This window comes from Odocoileus virginianus, chromosome 25 (assembly GCF_023699985.2).
Source record: "Odocoileus virginianus isolate 20LAN1187 ecotype Illinois chromosome 25, Ovbor_1.2, whole genome shotgun sequence".
Taxonomy (NCBI): Eukaryota; Metazoa; Chordata; class Mammalia; order Artiodactyla; family Cervidae; genus Odocoileus; species Odocoileus virginianus.
Window position 1 is genome coordinate 50,868,625 of NC_069698.1, and position 19,450 is coordinate 50,888,074.

Here is a 19,450-nt window from a genome sequence, read left to right on the forward strand (position 1 = left end):
TGGTTTAGCAGAGACACTGTATACAAAGACCTTAGTGTGGGCCCTGGCACATTACAGGTCCTCAAAACTTTAGGAAGGTGTCTGCTATCATCATCAGGGATTGGGTGTTCCACATTGACTGAATTATCCAACTAATTGCTTGTCCCCTTAGTTCATTAACTTTAAAATATTTTTAATTTTATGGAAATTAAAAGTTGACGTAGTTCCTTATTGCCTTTAAGTGGAGTCTACAGTACATAAGCCTGATTATAAGTGTCATCAGTATGAAAATGATTTACTGTGCTCTGACATAACAAACCTTACATGGGAATTTATGTATTATTTGTGAGTGGGTATATTTGACTTGAAATTAAATGATACCAGATTCCTGTGCTTGTTTTGGTGTCGGCTTTGTTTTATTTTTCCTGGTTGTCAGCATATTGGCTGCCCAGACTGCCCCTTTTAACGATTATACCCTTCTTGTACTAAGTTCTGGTCTATTTGAAGCAGAAAAATCAAACAACATTTTTGAAATTAAGTAAAGTAACAAGTAGAGAGAAAAACACACAAAGAGAGGTAGACAGACAGAAAGAACACTCATGTATCTGTGAGCACAGGGTCGCTGACATGTTGGTTAAGTGTGCTCAGTCAATTAGTGACTCTCTGCGCCAAGTGTCCGACTCTCTGCAGCCTATGGACTGCAGCCCGCCAGGCTCCTCTGTCCATGGGATGCTCCAGGCAAGAATACTGGAGTGGGTTGTCATGCCCTCCTCCAGGGGAGCTTCCCATCCCAGGTATTGAACCCGCCTCTCTTAAATCTCCTGTACTGGCAGGCAGAGACTGAATGCGAAAGACTTGTGATGTCTGCGTTAAACTTCTGCTTTGTGATTGTGTTTCATGCCATCAGCCAGGGTCACTCACTAGACGACTCTTTTCCCAAACAAATTTAATCTCTTTCACGGAATCCTGCTCCTGTACTGTGTTTACAGTCTGTGAAGGTTCATTCAAGAAGCAGTCTTGTGATGAATTACTGCAAGGAGATCTCACTTAACATTTGTTCACTCGGCAGTGGAAAAATATCTGTCAGATGACTACTGTGGACCAATGACTGTTGTAGGTGCTGGGGACATAGCTGTGAACAAAACTGACACAATTTGTGCTTTCATAGAGATTGTAATCCAGTGGAAGGAGATGGTCAATAACAGCATAAAAAGTGTCACATGTTAATAAGTATAATGGAGAAAAACAAAACATTATTTAATAAATTTCACTTCTTTCAATTAAGACAGTTAATTTTCCAAACTTTTTTTTGGTGGAGGGATTGGGGTGGGGCATGGGGGAGTTCCCTGGCAGTCCAGAGCTTACAACTCTGCACTTCCACTGCTGGGGACCTGGGTTTGCTTCCTGGTCAGGGAACTAAGATGCCACAAGCCAAAAATAAAAAAATAACAAAACTGGTTTTCTTTTTGTTTCTGTTTTGTTTACCAAAGTGCACTAAAATAATTTTTGCCAACTTTTTCTTTTCATTGTGAAAAATTATATTAACAGTGAAGATAGTGAGTTGGCAGACTTAGGTTAAATCCAAAATGTTTTTTATCTTTAATTTCTTCTCTGACATTTTGTTAAATTTGTGATGGCATATTTTAGTTTCACCAAGAATTACTACTAGGGGGAAGAAACAAAACAAAACACACTTACATACCTATTGGGACTTCCATGGTGGTCCAGTGGTTAAGATTCCACATTGTCAATGCAGGGGGCTGGGGTTTGATCCCTGGTTGGGGAACTGGAGCCCACATGCTGCAACTAAGACCCCTCCTAGCCAACCAAAAACCCAACAATCAAAAAAACACACCTCTAAGTATCTTTTCCCAAAAGAAATAGCTTTGAAAGGTCATTGTAAATTTTATGAGGCACAGATGTCCTGCTAAGATGCTGGAATGGTGTGATGCAGAGTATGAGGAAGATCTGTCTTTTAGCACCAGCTTCTTCAGGCTTCCCAGGTGCCTCAGTGGGTAAAGAATCCACCTGCCAATTCAGGAGACTCGGGAGATGCAGGTTTGATCCCTGGGTGGTGAAGATCCCCTGGAGGAGGAAATGGCAGTCCACTCCAGCATTCTTGCCTGGAGAATCCCATGGACAGAGGAGCCTGGCGGGCCGCAGTCCATGGGGTCGCACAGAGTCAGACTCGACTTCGCATTTGAGCACACACGGTAAAGTTGCTTATTCCCTTTGTAAGCCTGAGCAGCACTTCACCTCTTCATATTTCGGTTTTCAAGTTTATAAATAACAGCTGACCTGATGAAGTAGGTTTTCCTCCCTATCTTTGATACTAATCTTGTGTTTTCACTTGGTTTTTCTGATGGGGTCAAAGGGAAGGCCCCCTGCCCCTTTTGGTAGAGGAGAGGGTTTGAGTCTAGATTTTAGGCAGTCCCTGTGCCACTCCTCTGGAGAGGAGGAAAATTTTTGTATTGAGAATTAGGAACTTTTCCTAGTTTCTCTTTCTCTTTGCGCCTTTCTTTCTTTGCTCTAGTCTACAGTTGAAATGTAGAGGTGATGGGGACTGCTGGGGAATAGCTTAGAATTCATGTAGAAACTATACTCCAGTTAATTTATTTATGAGCTTGGGAACTGTAACCTACTAATACTTTGGAGATACGTATCTGTCTAGTCTAGTTTCTAATTAAGAATACAGGAAATCCTGAATTCTCCCTCAGAGGACGGAGTCAAGTCAGTGTGTTTAAAGCCAAATTATAACAGTAACCAGAGATGATTCATCTCCCTAGAAATTGTCTTACTGCTAAGGAGCTGAAAGGAAAGCCACCAATATCCTCTTATCTTTTGGCAACTTAAATGCTTAACATCATTCCAACCTAGGCTGGTGTGGAGACGGGAAAGAACAAGGCGGATGGGCCTTGAGTAGAAGGAAGGTAGGGGGAAGGCAAAGAGGTGGAGTGGGGCTTTGGAGTCCGGGGCGGTAGGGGCTGTGGAAAGGGGGGATGGAAGGGGTTAAGGAGAGAGGTGAGGGGAAGAGAGGGAGCACTGCCTGGAAACAGGCCCTGAGAGAGGAGGCAGCAGCCACAGGCAGAAATTAGGGGCAGGGATCAGGGCAAACACCCCTTAGGATACATCTTAGGATCCTCTGAGCATATGTCAGGAGGGCCTTCAGCCCCAGCAAGATCAGTTTGCTAAGGTCCCTGGCCCCCCAAAAGTCATCCAGAGCATTCCTGAGTCGTCACCGTCTCAGTTCATGGCCGTGAGCATCTCTCCAGCTGGTGGGAGCCATGCCTGATTGCTCTCCTTTTGTTACCCTCCACAACCAGTCTATCAGCGTATACTTTTGACTCCATTACAGACTGTATCCCCAATCTGGCCCCTGACTTTCTGTCTCCTTTGCTACCATCCGAATTTTGTCACAGTGGGCCGAATAACTGTGCCCACAATCTGAGAGTCCTGACTGGAGACTGTCTTCCACACTTGTCCCTTTAGATTCCATTCTCCAAGCAGCAACCCAACAATCTTTCAAAAAAGTAAACCCCCCCTCCCCCGCAAAGGTAAATCCATTTAAAACTCTTCATTGACAAAACCCAAAGTTGTTACCAAGGCCATAGGCCCATGTAATCTGGGCTCTTGGCTGTTTCCCTCTTTTATTTTCTACTATTTCCTTCTTAATTTTTTGCACTCTGGTTTCACTGACCTTCTTTTCTATTCTTTAAATGCCGCAGGGTCATCGCACTTGGCGTTTCCTCTCCCTGTCATTCAGCTCTTCTAGATCCTTACATATCTAGCTGATTACCCATCAGGTTTCGATTCATGGGTCACTTTCCCTGAGAAGGGCTTCCTGAGCACTTGTCTAAAGTACTTCCCTCTCAGTTTTGGATGGACATGTACACAGGGCTGCATTTAAAATGGATAACCAGCAAGGACCTACTGTATAGCACAGAGAATTCTGCTCAGTGTTATATATCAGCCTGGATGGGAGGAGAGTTTGGGGAAGAATGGATACATGTATATGCATGGCTGAGTTCCTTGGCTGGTCACCTGAAACTATCACAGCATTGTTTTTTAATCAGCTATACTCTGATATAAAATAAAAAGTTTAAAAAGGCAAAAAATAAAATATTTCCCTCTCCCCACCTGCTCCTGCCACATCTTCTCTTTCCCATTGCTTTGCTTTATTTCTTTTTTTTTTTAATAAGGTTTTTTTTTTTACGTGAACCAGTCTTTATTGAATTTGTTACAATATTGCTTCAGTTTTATGTTTTGGTGATTTTTTTTGGCCGCGAGGTATGTGGAATCTTAGGTCCCCAACCAGGTATCGAACCCACACCCACTATCTTGAAAGGCAAGGTCTTAACTGCTGGACCACCAGGGAAGTCCCCTTGCTTTATTTCTTAATAGCACTTATCAATATGTTGAGTAATCTGACTGGTTTTCTTGTGGAGTGTCTGCTTGCACTGAAACAAGGGCAGGAACTTTGCCTGTCTTTACCTTAGTTGTAAGCCCAGTTCCTGAATGGAGACCTTAGTAAGTGATCTTTTCAAAAAATATTTGTTGGGAAATTCCCTGGCGGTCTAGTGGTTAAGACTCTGCACTTTCACTGAGGTGACCTGAGTTCAGTCCCTAGTTGGGGAACTAAGATCCCACAAGCTGTGCTGCAAAGCCAAAAAATTTTTTTGTTGTTGGGTGAATAAACAAAGAGATGGTGAATGACTGGACCAGATTAATCTGGATGGGGGAGGTGAGCAGCCTGCGATGAGCCTTTGGGGGTGAGGTGGCCTCCTAAAGGAACTGTCTGATGCAGTGAATGAGATGGAGCAAAGACAGGCCCTTCTTTCCCCTGAATCCTGTGATACAGACAAGGTTAAGTTTCAGAAGGGCTACATGCCTGTCCACCGCAAACCCCAGACCTATTCAGTGACATTCAAGGTTACCTCATAGTTCTTTGGTTTACAGACTGAGGATGTGTGAAGTGCTGTGTTTAGAAGTTACTTGAATAAGTTTTTTCTTCTATGTGGACACGTACTCATTCAAAATGCTACTCGGTTTATTTGTGTTTTTCTTTGTTTTTGTTGTTGTTTTGTTTTTAATTAGTTTTTGTTGAAATATGGTTGATTTGCAGTGTTGTGTTAGTTTCTGCTAACAGCAAAGTGAATCAGCTAGTATATAGACACACATCCACTCTTTTTAAGATTCTGTTCCCGTGTAGGTCATGACGGAGTATGGAGTAGAGTTCTCTGTGCTGTGCAGCAGGCCCTTGTTAGTTATCTGTTTTATGTATGGTAGCAGGTATATGTCAGTCCCAATCTCCCTGTTTATCCACCCCCCACCGACCCCAGGTTTATTTGGTTTCGTTTTTATTCAGTTCAGGGATCTGCTCTCATCTTTGTGGACTTAATTTTATTTTTTGAATATGTAACACATTAACAAGGTTCCAAAAGCTTATTATCCTTTCGTTGTTTATTTCTGTGGGAAAAAAACGTGTCCCTAATATGTATGTGAATTTAAATTATTTCCTCTTCCTTCTACTTTGAAAGTGACCTCCTATAAATGTTCTTTTGTTCTTTCCTTTTCTCACTTAACAGCATATCCTAGAAATCACTCATATCATTGCATAGAAATCTTTGTTTTCTTTTTACAGTTATATAATACTTATTGTGAATGGTATACCATGGTTTATTCAACCAATCTCCTATGTTTTCTGCATTTGGGTTATTTCTAATATTTTACAGTTATAAACAATGCAGCGAACAATGAGCTAAAGCATGTGTTTTTGTGTTGTTGGAGGTGTACCTTCAGGGTAAATTCATAGGACTGAATTGCTGCATCAAAGAGTAAATCCATAGGTAGTTCTGCAGGTGTTGCCAGATTTTCCTATGCTTGAAGTTGAAACACTGTTTCCCATAGGATGTAAGAGCAACCTGTGGTTTATTTGTACAAATTGAACAAAAAGCTTACCCTTAGTATCCAGTATACTTGTGGACCTTTTCTCATCTCCACCATGCCTGTTGTTATATATAGATTTTAATATCAGACTAAACATCGTGTTTAAGATCAGTTTGTATTCAAGAGTCATAAATATTGTTTCACTTACTTTTTATTAAAAATATTTTTTATCATATTTTTTTTAACTTTGGAAGTTGTGTGAATTTAGCTTCAGGATTCTCAGACTTTTCGTTAGTCTTCTGGGGTCAAGACCTGAGTGGGCTTCCCAGGTGGCTCAGTGGTAAAGAATCCACCTGCCAATGCAGGAGATAGGGGTTCGATCCCTGGTGCAGGAAGGTCCCCTGGAGGAGGGCATGACAACCCCCTCCAGCATTCTTGCCTGGAGAATTCCATGGACAGAGGAGTCTGGCGGGCTACAGTCCATGGGGTCGAAAAGAGTCAGACTAAGTGATTGAGCATACACACACACACAGGAGGTGAAGTGTATAGCATAGCTGAAATCATTTTTTTCAGAGAAAATTTGAGAAATAGAATTCCGACTCTTTTCTAGTGTCTTAGGAGGGATTGGAGAGAGTTGAGCTTTGTAGGAGTAACTGCTATAATTCTAAAAAGACCTTTGAATTTTTACTACCAAGGAATCCCAACAGCTATGTTATGTTAGTTGAGCAGAAGTTTTTAAAAAAGATCACACAAAATCGTTGCAAATGTTTTGGGATTTTAGTTGATGTTTAGAATCTGAGCATTACATGTTTCCTCTCCTCTCCCATTGAGGCTTTTACTAATTATGTCATTACTAGAAAGTCTTTTTCCCCTAACCTACTCATTATCCCACACTAGATATTTTTGTTTCTCTCTAGAAAATGTGTTTTGAGAGCAGTAGTGTGGGGAATAGAAAGTGGGAATCTTATCTGCCTGTTTGTTTTTTGTAAAGTATGCATGTCAGTATTGATTGTTGGGAACCTTTATTATATCCATGAAAACCATTTGAAATACCTGAATGTCTTTTTAAAAATATTTGAGGGACTTCTGTGGCCATCTAGGGGTTAAGACTCCATGCTTGTACTGTGGGGCAGGGCAGCGGGTTCGATCACTGGTCAGGGAACTGTGATCCCACATGCTGCACAGTGTCACCAAAAAAAGAAAAATTGGTAAAAGAAAGCTCACCATTTCATTTTATTGATTCAACTTACTTTATGAAACCTGAAAAACAGACTAAAAATAGAGCAACCAGAGACCAATCTCAATTATGATCATAGACACAGAAAAATGAAAACAAAGTCTTAGCAAATGGAATTCTACAATGTACAAAAACTATGACCAACTTGAATTTATGCCAGGAGTGCAAGATTAGTTCAAGGTCAAGGAATTCCCTCAACATTATTTTGCTCAGTAGTGTCCAACTCTTTTCGACCCCATGGACTGTGCCCTGCCAGGCTCCTCTGTCCATGGAATTCTCCAGGCAAGAATACTGAAGTGGGAAGCCATTCCCTTCTCCAGGAGATCTTCCCGACCTAAGGAGTGAACCCAGGTCTCCTGAATTGCAGGCTGATTCTTTATCGTCTGAGCCACCAGGGGGGCCCATATTGTATGAGCAGATAAAAGGAAAAAGAAGATGTGTGTGATCAGGTCATCAGGTGCTGATTAGACATTTGATAAAATGTATGGCAAGCATTTCTAATAAGTAGAAAAGGGAACCGCTTAAATATGTCAGATTACTTTCTAAAAATCAGTACCAAATATTACACTAAACAGTGAGACACTGCAGCCATCTAACTTAAACTCAGAACTAAGCTGGAATGCTCACTCAGTAATCTGGTGGAGATAGTAAGAACAGTGAAAGAGAGAAATGGTATAATTATAGGAAACGAAAGCTAACTCTTTTGCTGGTTAGGTGATTGTGTAAGTTTTGCAGAAGTTTGGTAAGATTGATCAGCCAGCAGAAATGATTATTAAAAGCAAAATTTGTCTCTGTGCTTGAAATAAGCATCTAAATATGGAAGTAAGGAACATGTTCTGTTTGAATGCCAGAAATGATAAAATTCCTAAGACCCCATTTAATGAGAATAGTAATTACTTATATGGAGAAAGTGATGTAATCTTTTTAAAGGAAACATTAGGAGAACTGAATGTACTCTTTTCTTTGGACAAACTATCATAAATATGTCAATTCTATAAAAATTAATATATCTAATGCAGTTTCATCTTGGGTTTCAAGAGAGTTGTTTGTAGAATAGATAAATAAAGTTCATAGGGAAAAAGAAACGTCTGAATAGCCAAGCAAGTTTTTAAAAACTTTTTTATTGGGATTTACACTGTTGTGTTAGCTTCTGCTGGATAGTGAAATGAATCAGTTATACGTACACATGTGTCTACTCTGCTTTAGGTTCTTTTCCCACGTAGGCCATTTCAGGGTATTGTGTAGAGTCCCCTGTGCTATTCTGTAGGTCCTTATTAGTTATCTGTTTTATCTACAGTAGTGTGTATATGTCGACCCCAGTCTTCCAATTTATATCTTCCTGCCTTACCCCCTGGTAACCATACGTTTGTTTTCCACATCTGTAACTCTATTTCTGTTTTGTAGATGAGTTCATTTTACTCTTGTTCTTGTTAGTTTTTTTTTTTTAAGATTCCATATATAAACAATGTCATGATATTAGTCTTTCTCTGACTTACTTCACTCAGTATGACAATCTCTAGGTTCATCCAACAAGTTCCTTTTGTTTTAAATTTATTTATTTTTTTAATTGAAAGGTTTGTGTTGGTTTTTTCCAAACATCAACACAAGTTTTTTTTAAAATAAGCCTTGCCAGATACTGGAATCAGTGCAGTCAGATTATTGTCACGTTGACCTGGAAATTATTCAGAGTAGATAATCCAGAAATAGATCTCATTTCATGTAAACATTTAATAAACCACAAAAATTTTTTTCTGCTTCAGCGAGAAAAGGATGGATTGGGTCCTAAATATTGCTGGGAAAGTTAAGTATCCATCTATCTGATGGAAATCTGGTTGAACCCTGGGGTAATATACCACACATATATGCAGTGCAGTTCAGTGCATAGTTCAGTTACAGTTGGTTTAAAGGTTCAAATGTAATAAAGTAATACAGTCTTAGAAAAGAAAGCTATGTGATCAAAGAAGTATTTTACATGTATAAAGATGTAGAATTTCTGTATGCTGAAGAATTATACAAAATGGACAAAGTTAAAAAATTCTTTCAGAAACTGACAGATAAACAGTTGATATGTAATGTACAATGAGCTCTTTTAAACTGACAAGGAAAAGACGTGCAATCCATCAGAAAACTTGGCAAAGGATGTGAATGAGCACTTCATAGAAGCATGAGTCCAAATGCTCAAGAAACATGGCAAGCGATGGTGAAGCCCGTTAGCAGTGAGAGAAATTCAGGTTCCATGGTGCGGTTTGCTGGAGGGCTCATTGCTGGCAGGGGAGCTCCTATCTGAGGCAGAAGAATGGTTCCTGTGGCCATAGTGTTTCCTTTATGATTTTATGAGCTTTACAAATTTTCCCAAGAGATAGTGTTGACTTTTAGAATTTCTAACATTTTTAAAGGTTTGTAATCTTTTTATGACAGTTTTCTCTGTGCCTCATGTTTTACTACTTTGCATTAACTCCAGCCATGTAGGGTTATTTTCTACGTAACGTAATTTTCTTTTGTGGACACAGTCTGTATGTTGCTCATTTAAAAGATGGCTAAGGATTAAGCATTTTAATTGGAGTAACTGGTCTTAACATTTGAAGTTTCAAATAAAAATTTTGTTAAGACAAGTTTGAAAAAATAAATCTTTAGGCCTTTGGTATCTAGACTTCAACAAATGAAATCCGAAGGACTGTTTTTTGTGCAGAAGAAATTAAGTCACATGCAATTTCAGTTTGCCAAAATGTAGTTTCTGGTTGCAAGTCCAAACTCTGTTCTTCCATTTGGTTACTCTTCATTGAGAAAAATACTTTATATAACAGCTTATTGAAAGTTGCACTTGACCATTTATGTTTGAATACCGCTTTCAGATACTGTGTTTGTAAGCTCATTTAATTAATTTTCACAGCTTTAAAAGTATGCCAGTATTACATTATAGTAGAGCATAGCATGTCACATGCCCGTGGTGAGGTTTGTAGAACCCCACAGAGGAGTTGATGCAATCTAAGCAAGAATCTAGAAATAAACTCTTGTTTCTAAATACCTTTGTTTCCCCTGTAATAGCTTTATTGTCACACAATTTATATAACAAAATTCACAGTTTTAAAATGTACAGTTCAGTGGTTTTTAGTCTATTCAGAGTTGTGTAACCATCACCACTATCCAATTGAGAACATTTTATATGTCCTGACATTCAGACTGAAAATTACCTTGTGTATCATATAAATAATGCATGCATATAAGTAAAGAGTAACACAGTAAAACATAATTCATAGTTATGTAAAACCTATTCAGTTTTTTCCCTACAGCTTGGTAAACAAGTTTTGTTTTGTTTTCTCTGGGACCAAGGGAGCTAACGCTTTAGTTTTCGTGTGGGTGGGGCTGGTGGTTTGGGAAAGGTTCTTTTAAGGTCACAGTCATTCTGAGCCCATGCTGTTGTTCTGCAGGGCGCTCGCTGATATGAATAATGATGGCAGGATGGATCAAGTGGAGTTTTCCATTGCTATGAAACTCATCAAGCTGAAGCTCCAAGGATATCAGCTCCCCTCTGCGCTTCCCCCTGTCATGAAACAGCAACCAGTTGCTATTTCTAGTGCACCAGCGTTTGGTGAGTCTAAAAGAATTGGTTCCTATATTTCATTGTATGTTTTTAAAATAAATATTTCCCTCTCCCCGCCATCTCAGTTTGTAGCACTGAAATTATAGGAGACATTCAGTCTGAAAAATGATGGCCCTGTGCACAAAGATAATCCTGGAAGGGGAGAAAGAAAAAAAAAGAAAGAAGAAGAAGAAAGAAAGAAATGAAAGCAACAGTGCAGATTGTCAGGGGAAAAGGAATAAACTTGCAGTGTCTATTGCATCTTCTGTCTCTTTCCTGCTCCTATTGGATTCTTGACCCTTCTTCACATCTTCACATACTTCCCTTTGATTTTTTGGATTCTTGACCCTTCTTCACATCTTCACATACTTCCCTTTGATTTTTTTGTTTTCTAGAGCATCGTTTTGTTTCCCTGTGCTCCTTTTGTTTATAGTATCAAGAGAAATGTATTTTTTAAAAAATAATAGTTGAGGCACTTGGCTACGTTATGTTACTTCTTAGAACAAAATGCCACAGGGGGGAAAAAATTATCCCAATTTAAAAAATAATTCCATAAAGTGCCATCTTTTAGTCAGATGTTTTTCTTAAAAATTAATTGGTAGGCACATTCCTGGCAGTCCAGTGGTTAAGACTTTGAGCTTCCAATGTAGAAAGCATGGGTTTGATTCTTGGTCAGGGAACTAGATACCACATGCCCTATGATATGGCCAAAAAAGAAAAGAAGACAATTAAATGATAATTAGTTGACTAGGATCACAGTCAGTTCTGCTTTCTTTTTCTTTTCCTTTTTTGTTTTTTTGAGCCTTATTGTGTGGCTTGTCGGATCCGAGTTCCCTGACCAGGGATCAAACCTGTGCCCTCCTGAAGTGGAAGCTGTGCTGTGCTATGCTTAGTCGCTCAGTCGTGTCCAACTCTTTGCGACCCCATGGACTGTAGCCTGCCAAACTCCGCTGTCTATGGGGATTCTCTAAGCAAGAATTCTGGAGTGGGTTGCTATGCCCTGCTCCAGGGAATCTTTCCAACCAAGGGATCGAACCCAGGTCTTACCAATTGAGCCACCAGGGAAGTGGAAGCTAGCAGAGTCTTAACTGCTAGATCATGAGGGAAGTCCCCAACAGTTCTGATTTCTTCTCTGTTCTCACCCTAGGCTTTAATTATTTAGCTTGATTTAAAGATTACAGTAATAAGATCCAACATGTGATTCTTGGGAAAGTTCTTAGACAGTTTAAACAAAACAGAAAAATGGTGGATAGAGTTTCCCTCTCTCTCTCCATCCTAATATATCTGATGACAGGTGATAAAGTGAAGGAGGTTTGGGAGGGGGCAATCATAGTAATTCAGGTTGTCTCTGATACAGTTAATGATGTGTGCATGTTCAGTCACTCAGTCGTGTCTGATTCTTTGCAAACCCATGGACTGTAATCCGCCAGGCTTCTCTGTCCTTGGGATTTTTCAGGCAAGAATACTGGAGTGGTTTGCCATTTCCTCTTCCAAGGGATCTTCCCAACCCAGGGATCAAACCTGCATCTCCTGCGTCTCCTGTATTTGCAGGCAGGTTCTTCACCACTGAGCCACCTGGAAAGCCCACAATTAAGAGGTTCACTATTAAAGGTTCACTATGCATTGCCTTTCTTTCGGTGAGTTTGTGCCACAAGTCTGTGTATGATAAGGAGAAAGGTCCAGGTTTTGGGTTAGGCAGTAGGATAGTCATCCAAGGGAAGGAGGAAAAACTTAAAGTCACATGAGAGCTAGGGGTGGAAGGGCAGAGGTGAGCAGTGGCCATGGGCTGCTCCAAGGGACCAGCGCCCTCCCTGGCCATCTTCCACCGTGTATTCCCAGTTCTGAGCCCTCTGTTAACCAGCTTATTTCAAAGGGGTGGTTGCTCCGAATCCCTGACGGTGCTTGTAGCTAAAACAACTAAAGGGTGTTTGGTTTGCTTTTGGCCTCCATTCCGAGGCTGCAAGAAGAAACCTTGGTGTGGAGGAAGGGTCAGATAACCACAGGCATCCCATTTCCTCTTTTTCCCTCAAACCCAGGTGTCGGTAATTCTTCCTCTGACATGTAATATGTCTTCTCTTATTCCATTCTGCTGTAGGAATTTCAGCTCTAAGGATATTGCTGATTTATTTTCAGGAGCAGTGCCATCATTGTACAGAGGGTTTTACAGTCAGTTAAGTAACCTGCCCAACCTCTAAAGGAAGCCAGGATTTTTTTTTTAATGGAAGGATAATTGCTTTACAGAATATTGTTGGTTTCTGCTGAACATCAAAATGAATCAGCCACATGTATACATATGCAGGATTTTTTTTTTTAACTTAAAAATATTTTTAAAATGTTTTTGGCCATGCCTTGCAGTATATAGAATCTTAGTTCCCCGACCAGGGATCGAACCTGTGCCCCTTGCAGTGGAAGTGTTGGAATCTTAATCACTGAACTCCAAGGGAGGTCCCTGGGAAGCTGGGATTTCGTAGCTGCCCTCCTGCCACTCAGACCTTAGCTTTTCTCCCTGGCTTCTCCACGGCCTTTCCTCCCATCGTTCTCGTCACACCGACCTTCTCAGTAAACTCTTTTATAGAGAATTAATCATGAGGGAATAACAGTCTATAAGGAGAAGTTAAAAGTACATGATTCCTTCCAATCCCCACTTTTGCATGAGTTTACTAAAAAATCTGGCCTTTGCCAAAGTAATTTTTTTCTTATGATTCTTCTGGCTACTTGAAAACATAACTTATTACTATTATCGGCATTTTCTAATTAGTATGAGGCTTTGTCTGACCATGGGTTTTCTAGCCCTATGGTCTGTCTTCACATGTAGCATGTTCTTTGGTCACAACAGTAACCCTGAAAGTGTGCAACGGATTGTTGATCCTCTCACACAAAGGAGAGAACTGAGATGCCAAAAGTTGAACACCTTAAAAAAAAAAAAAGAGTTGAACACCTAAGCATGTTCCAAGGGGCTGCCCTGGTGACTCAGATGATAAAGAGTCTGCCTGCAGTGTGGGAGACCCAGGTCCAGTCCCTGGGTTGGGAAGATTCTCTGGAGAAGGGAATGGCTACCCAATCCAGTATTCTTGCTTGGAGAATCCCATGGAGCCTGGAGGGTTATAGCCCATGGAATTGCAGAGTCACACACCACTCACGAGTAACACTTTCTTTCACGTTTCTGAAAGGGAGGCAGAGGCTCTTTAAACTCATTTGTCCTCAAGGCCTTTGGTTTCATCTTTTCCTTCTCTCTTCCCACCTTCACTATCACCAGATCATCAGAGTGACAAGGGGCTATATCACTCTCCCAAGGTTAATGCAAATGTTAATGCACCGTGGAATTTAGGCTGGCTAGAGGTTGAATAGTCATTTTGTTAAGAAGCGGAAAATGGGGTGCAGTGATACTGTGATTGGCTTAAGGGTGCCCGGCCGTATTCCAGGATGTTCTGTGATGAGTATGCCTTGTGCCTTCTCCCTTCAGTGTGTTTGCACACACCATCATTCTTCTTTGACTCTGGACTCAGCTGTTTCAGGGAGAGGTTGTTGTGATTGTTTCTGTTTTCTTGCCAGAGTCCACAGTTTTACTGGGTCAAACCAATCAATATCTTTAAGCCCCGACTGTGTGTCCTAGTTGCTGGGAAGGGGGTGGTGAGTAAGACATCATGACTCCAGTTGCTATGGAACTTGTTCACAAGCTAGGGGGAGAAACAGATAGACAAACAGTTCTGTGAAACAGGGTGATACAACAGAGGCCCAGGGCTTCCCAGGGGTGGGAATGGTAAAGAACTCACCTGCATGCCATCCCTGGGTCAGGATCCCTTGGAGGAGGGCATGGCAACCCATTTCAGTATTCTTGCCTGGGGCATCCCATGGACAAGGGAGCCTGGCAGGTTACAGTCCATAGGGTTGCAAAGAGTCAGAGACAGCTAGGGCAGCTTAGCACACACGCACTCATGCGAGACACAGAGAGGGCCAGGTGGTGGTGCTTCAGTTGCTCAGTTGTATCTGTTTGCGACTCCATGGACTGCAGCATCTCCCAGAGTGTGCTCAAACTCTCGTCCAGTGAGTCGGTGATGCCCTCCAACCATCTCATCCTCTGTCATCTCTTTCTCCTCCTGCCTTCAATCTTTCCCAACATCAGAGTCTTTTCCAGTGAGTTGGCTTTTTGCATCAGTTGGCTAAAGTATTAGAGCTTCAGCTTCAGCATCAGTCCTTCTAATGAATACTCAGGTTTGATTTCCTTTATGATTGACTGGTTTGATCTCCTTGCAGTCCAAGGGATTCTCAAGGGTCTTCTCCAGCACCACAGTTTGAAAGTATCAGTTCTTCAGCACTCAGCCTTCTTTATGATCCAACTCTCACATTCATACATGACTGCTGGAAAAACCATAGCTTTGACTGGATGGACCTTTGTAGGCATAGAAATGTCTCTGGTTTTTAATATGTTGTCTAGGTTTGTCATAGCTTTACTTCCAAGGAACAAGTGTCTTTTAATTTCATGGCTGCAATCTACAGTGATTTTGGAGTCCAAGAATATAAAATCTGCCACTGTTTCCCCATCTATTTGCCATGAAATGATGGGACCAGATGCCATGATCTTTGTTTTTTGGATGTTGAGTTTTAAAGCTGCTCTTTCTGTCTCCTCTTTTACCTTCATCAAAAGGCTCTTTAATTCCTCTTCGCTTTCTGCCATAAGGGTGCCTATGACAGATCTGCATCTGCATATCTGAGGTTATTGTTGTTTCTCCTGAGACCAGGTGGTTAGGGAGAATTTACCCAGGCAATAACTTTTGAGCTGGCTTAGGTATGGTGGAAGAGAACCCTCCCGGCAAAAACAACAGGTCCTAAGGCAAAGCCTGGTGTGTCAGAGGAACAATGATGAGACACTTGCACCTGATGTCCTTAGGGCTTCAGGTCGGGGAGGTGAAGTAGGAGCCAGGTGGTCCGGGATAATAAAACCACTAAGCGAACTGAAAGTCGCTTAGTCATGTCCAGTTCTTTGCAGCCGCATGGACTGTAGCCCACCAGGCTCCTCTGTCCATGGGGTTCTCCAGGCAAGAGTACTGGAGTGGCTGCCATTTCCTCCTCCAGGGGATCTGCCTGACACAGGGATCGAACCCAGGGCTCCCGCATTGCAGGCGGATTCTTTATCTCTGAAACCACTAAAGAGCTAGCAATCTTTCCTGAGTAAGTTCAGTTGAAAGCTTTTGAACAGGATGTGAATGGTTGATAGACATTTAGAAAAATATAATCTATGTTATCTGAAGACTGGTTTTGGTTTTTTTTTGTGTTTTTTTTTTTTGTTGTTGTTGTTTTGTCATTTGTGTTATCTGAAGACTGGATTACAGGGGACAAGTGTAAAATCAGGGACATCAGTAAGGAGACTTTTTCCACAGGCAAGAGATTAATGGTAATTTAGATCTGGCCAGTGATAATCAATGTGGAAAATAGCTTAGCATTAGTTTCATCGTATCCTGTATTGTGGAGGAAAAGTAAATCAGATTTTGACCATATTAGGTTTGAAGAATCTTGCTGATTTCCAAGTCGAGATGTTAGGGGGTCAGATAAATCTGTATGTCTGCAATGCAGGAGGGATTCTCTGCGCTGGTGAGTTTGAGTACAGGTGGCACTGAAAGCCCCGGGACTGGATACAGGATCTTAGGGAGAAAGTTGTGAGAGGATATGCAGTGGAGAAACTCATGCACGAATCCTCAGGAGAATGAAACTTAAGGACAGAGGTCCTGCTGATCAGGCATGTACAGAAAACTGGAACTGATCTGTTGACTGATGAACCTCCACCTGGAGTCTCCCCACCTTCCTCAAGCCAGTGCACTTGCTGCTTGGATTCTGATTGAGTTCCCCCGCCTTTCTGATCCTTACCCATAAATCCAGCTCACCCCAAACCCTCCAAGGACTCACTTATAGCTTACTACAGTTGGTATGTCTAGAACTGCAATTCTTGGGACTTCCCTCGTGGTCCAGTGGTTAAGACTCAGCACTTCCAATGCAGGGGGCACAGGTTTGATCCCTGGTTGGGGAACTAAGATCCCACATGCCTCCCAACCAAAAGAGAAGACGGGGGAAAAAAGACATCAGAATTGCAATTCTTCTGCTGTTTCTGCATAAGCTCAACTTCTGGTGATTCAGTGTCCCCCTTTGTTTAGGTTGGCAGAGTGTAGCTAGAGTAGGCAGAACACCTAAGATCACACCTTGTTTCAAGGGGAGGGCCTCCATGTTTGAGTTGCTTCTGTGCTGTGCTTAGTCACTCAGTTGTGTCTGACTCTTTGTGACCCCAGGGACTATAGCCCACCAGGGTCCTCTGTCCATGGCAATTCTCCAGATAAGAATACTGGAGTGGGTTGCCATGCCCTCCTCCAGGGGATCTTCCCAACCCAGGAATCGAACCCAAGTCTCTCACGTTGCAGGCAGATTCCTTACCATCTGAACTACCAAGGAAGCCCAAGAATACTGGAGTGGGGAGCCTGTCTCTTCTCCAGGGGATCTTCCTACCCAGTAATCTAACCAGGGTCCCCTGTATTGCAGGCAGATCCTTTACCAGCTGAGCTACCAGGGAAGAATTGCTTCTGAGGGACTGAGTAAGAATAGGACACGAGAGTGATTAGATTTGACATCTGATAAGATGGGTTTGGGCCTGATCTTGGGCATCCCTAGAGACTCAGACAGTAAAGAATCTGCCTACATTGCGGGAGACCTGGGTTCAATCCCTGGGTTGGGAAGATGCCCTGTAGAAAGGAATGGCAACCCACTTCAGTATTCTTGCCTGGGAAATCCCATGGACAGGGGAACCTGACTGGCTACAGTCCCTGGGGTTGCAGAGAATCAGGCACTACTGAGTGACTTACACTTTCACTTTCACTTTGATGAGCAGTTTCTTTGGAGTGGTAGAGACAGAAGCCTCCTGGAGGCCTGGGAGGGCAGAGAGTTTAACTGTGAGGGGGAGCCTGTCAGCTAAAGGATAGTGTGTTGATGGTTTGAAAGGCTCCTGTGTTTTTAGAGTCGAGGGGAAATCTCAGCGGTTGAGGAGAGAGTGGAAAATTTCATGAAATGAGACTTAGTGCCATCAAGAGAGATGGCATCTAAAACCTAGCCTCTGGGGGATGTGTTTGTTTAGAGGTATATTAAAAAGCAGAGACATTACTTTGCCAACAAAGGTCCGTCTGGTTAAGGCTATGGTTTTTCCAGTGGTTATGTATGAATGTGAGAGTTGGACTGTGAAGAAAGCTGAGCACCGAAAAATTGATGCTTTTGAACTGTGGTGTTGCAGAAGACTCTTGAGAGTCCCTTGGGCTGCAAGGAGATCCAACCAGTCCATCCTAAAGGAGATCAGTCCCGGGTGTTCATTGGAAGGACTAATGCTGAAGCTGAAACTCCAATACTTTGGCCACCTCATGCAAAGAGTTGACTCATTGGAAAAGACTCTGATGCTGGGAGGGATTGGGGGCAGGAGGAGAAGGGGACAACAGAGGATGAGATGGCTGGATGGCATCCCCCACTTGATGGGCATGGGTTTGGGTAGACTCCGGGAGTTGGTGATGGACAGGGAGGCCTGGCGTGCTGCGATTCATGGGGTTGCAAAGAGTTGGACACGACTGAGTGACTGAACTGAACTGAACTGATCCAGAAAATGCAATTCATTCAGAAGAGGCGGTCACTTGGTAAAAATCGTTGCAGGGACAATTTAAAAGCTGAGTAGGTAACTGAAATGGACAAATCATGGTGTTAAGAGAATAATGATGAGGGTTGTTCCTGGATTGGAAAACTTGCAGGATCTGGTCCCTATGGGCTCTTCAAACTGACCGACAAGGCTGCCTTTGATGACTGGATCCCACACTAAGGAGGAATGACTGGGAGTGGAATAAAGATTAAACAGGGCAGGGACACAGAGACAGGAGGATGAGAAGGTCCAGACCTAAGTGGGGGAGGAGATCAAATCTGCCCAGGAAGCCAGGCTCATGCATCAAAAGGAGCAACAGGCAGTATCAGGCAGGGTCAAATCCCACACACAGTTATTATTAGAAAAAAGAGGACGAAGGGACGAGCAACACCGCACGGACAGTGACCGCACACCAGTGACCTGCTGTTTCAAAGCAAGCCGAGAGGCACTTAAGAAAATGATGCAAGTCGTGAACGACTGGCATAGATCAGAATTTTTTAAAACTCCAGAAATCAGGTGACTGCTCAGGAAAGAATAAGGCATAAAAGTAAAAGTTGTTTCAGAAATGAAGAGTGAACCAGAGGCAGCACAGGAGAGACTGAAGAGAAACAGAAAGAAAAAAAAAAGGGGGGGACAATTTCGAGCATTAAAAGGAAATGACAAAAGAGACAAAAAGAATTTGAGAACAAGTGCCAAATGATGCAGGTTAAGAGAATTGACTAACTAGTTAGTTGGGGCCTCTGAAGAAGAAAACCAGAGCAAGGGAAGGGAAATGAGAAAAGCTAGTTCAAGACAGCTTTCTTGACACGACAGGTTTGAAACTAAATTTGAACAAATACAGCATGTGCCTAAGAATATTGACCTAGAGAGATCAAGACTAAGATCCATTCTAGTAAAACAAAAAATCACTTGGGCACAAGCAAAAAGAAAGCACGCGGCTAACAAGAAAGAAAATTAGAGCATCTTCTGACTTTTCATCCTGCCAGAAGGAAATGGAGTGACATATTTAAGATTCTCAAGGAAGGAATCAGCCAAGAATTTTGTATCCAGAAAAACCACACCAACCAACTTTCTAACTCTGCGGACACTGACTTTATATCTTATAATTAAA

The 19,450-nt window shown here is 41.9% G+C and overlaps 1 protein-coding gene across 8 annotated transcripts in view; it reads left to right on the forward strand.

The window, feature by feature from the left end:
• Positions 1-19,450, forward strand: part of ITSN1 (intersectin 1) — a 246,668-nt gene that overhangs the window by 72,677 nt on the left and 154,541 nt on the right. For all 8 annotated transcript variants that reach the window (XM_070455186.1, XM_020892645.2, XM_020892648.2 and 5 more), the window contains one exon: positions 10,531-10,691. In XM_070455186.1, the coding sequence (XP_070311287.1) occupies positions 10,531-10,691 (161 nt within the window). The remainder of the gene's footprint in view (positions 1-10,530; positions 10,692-19,450) is intronic.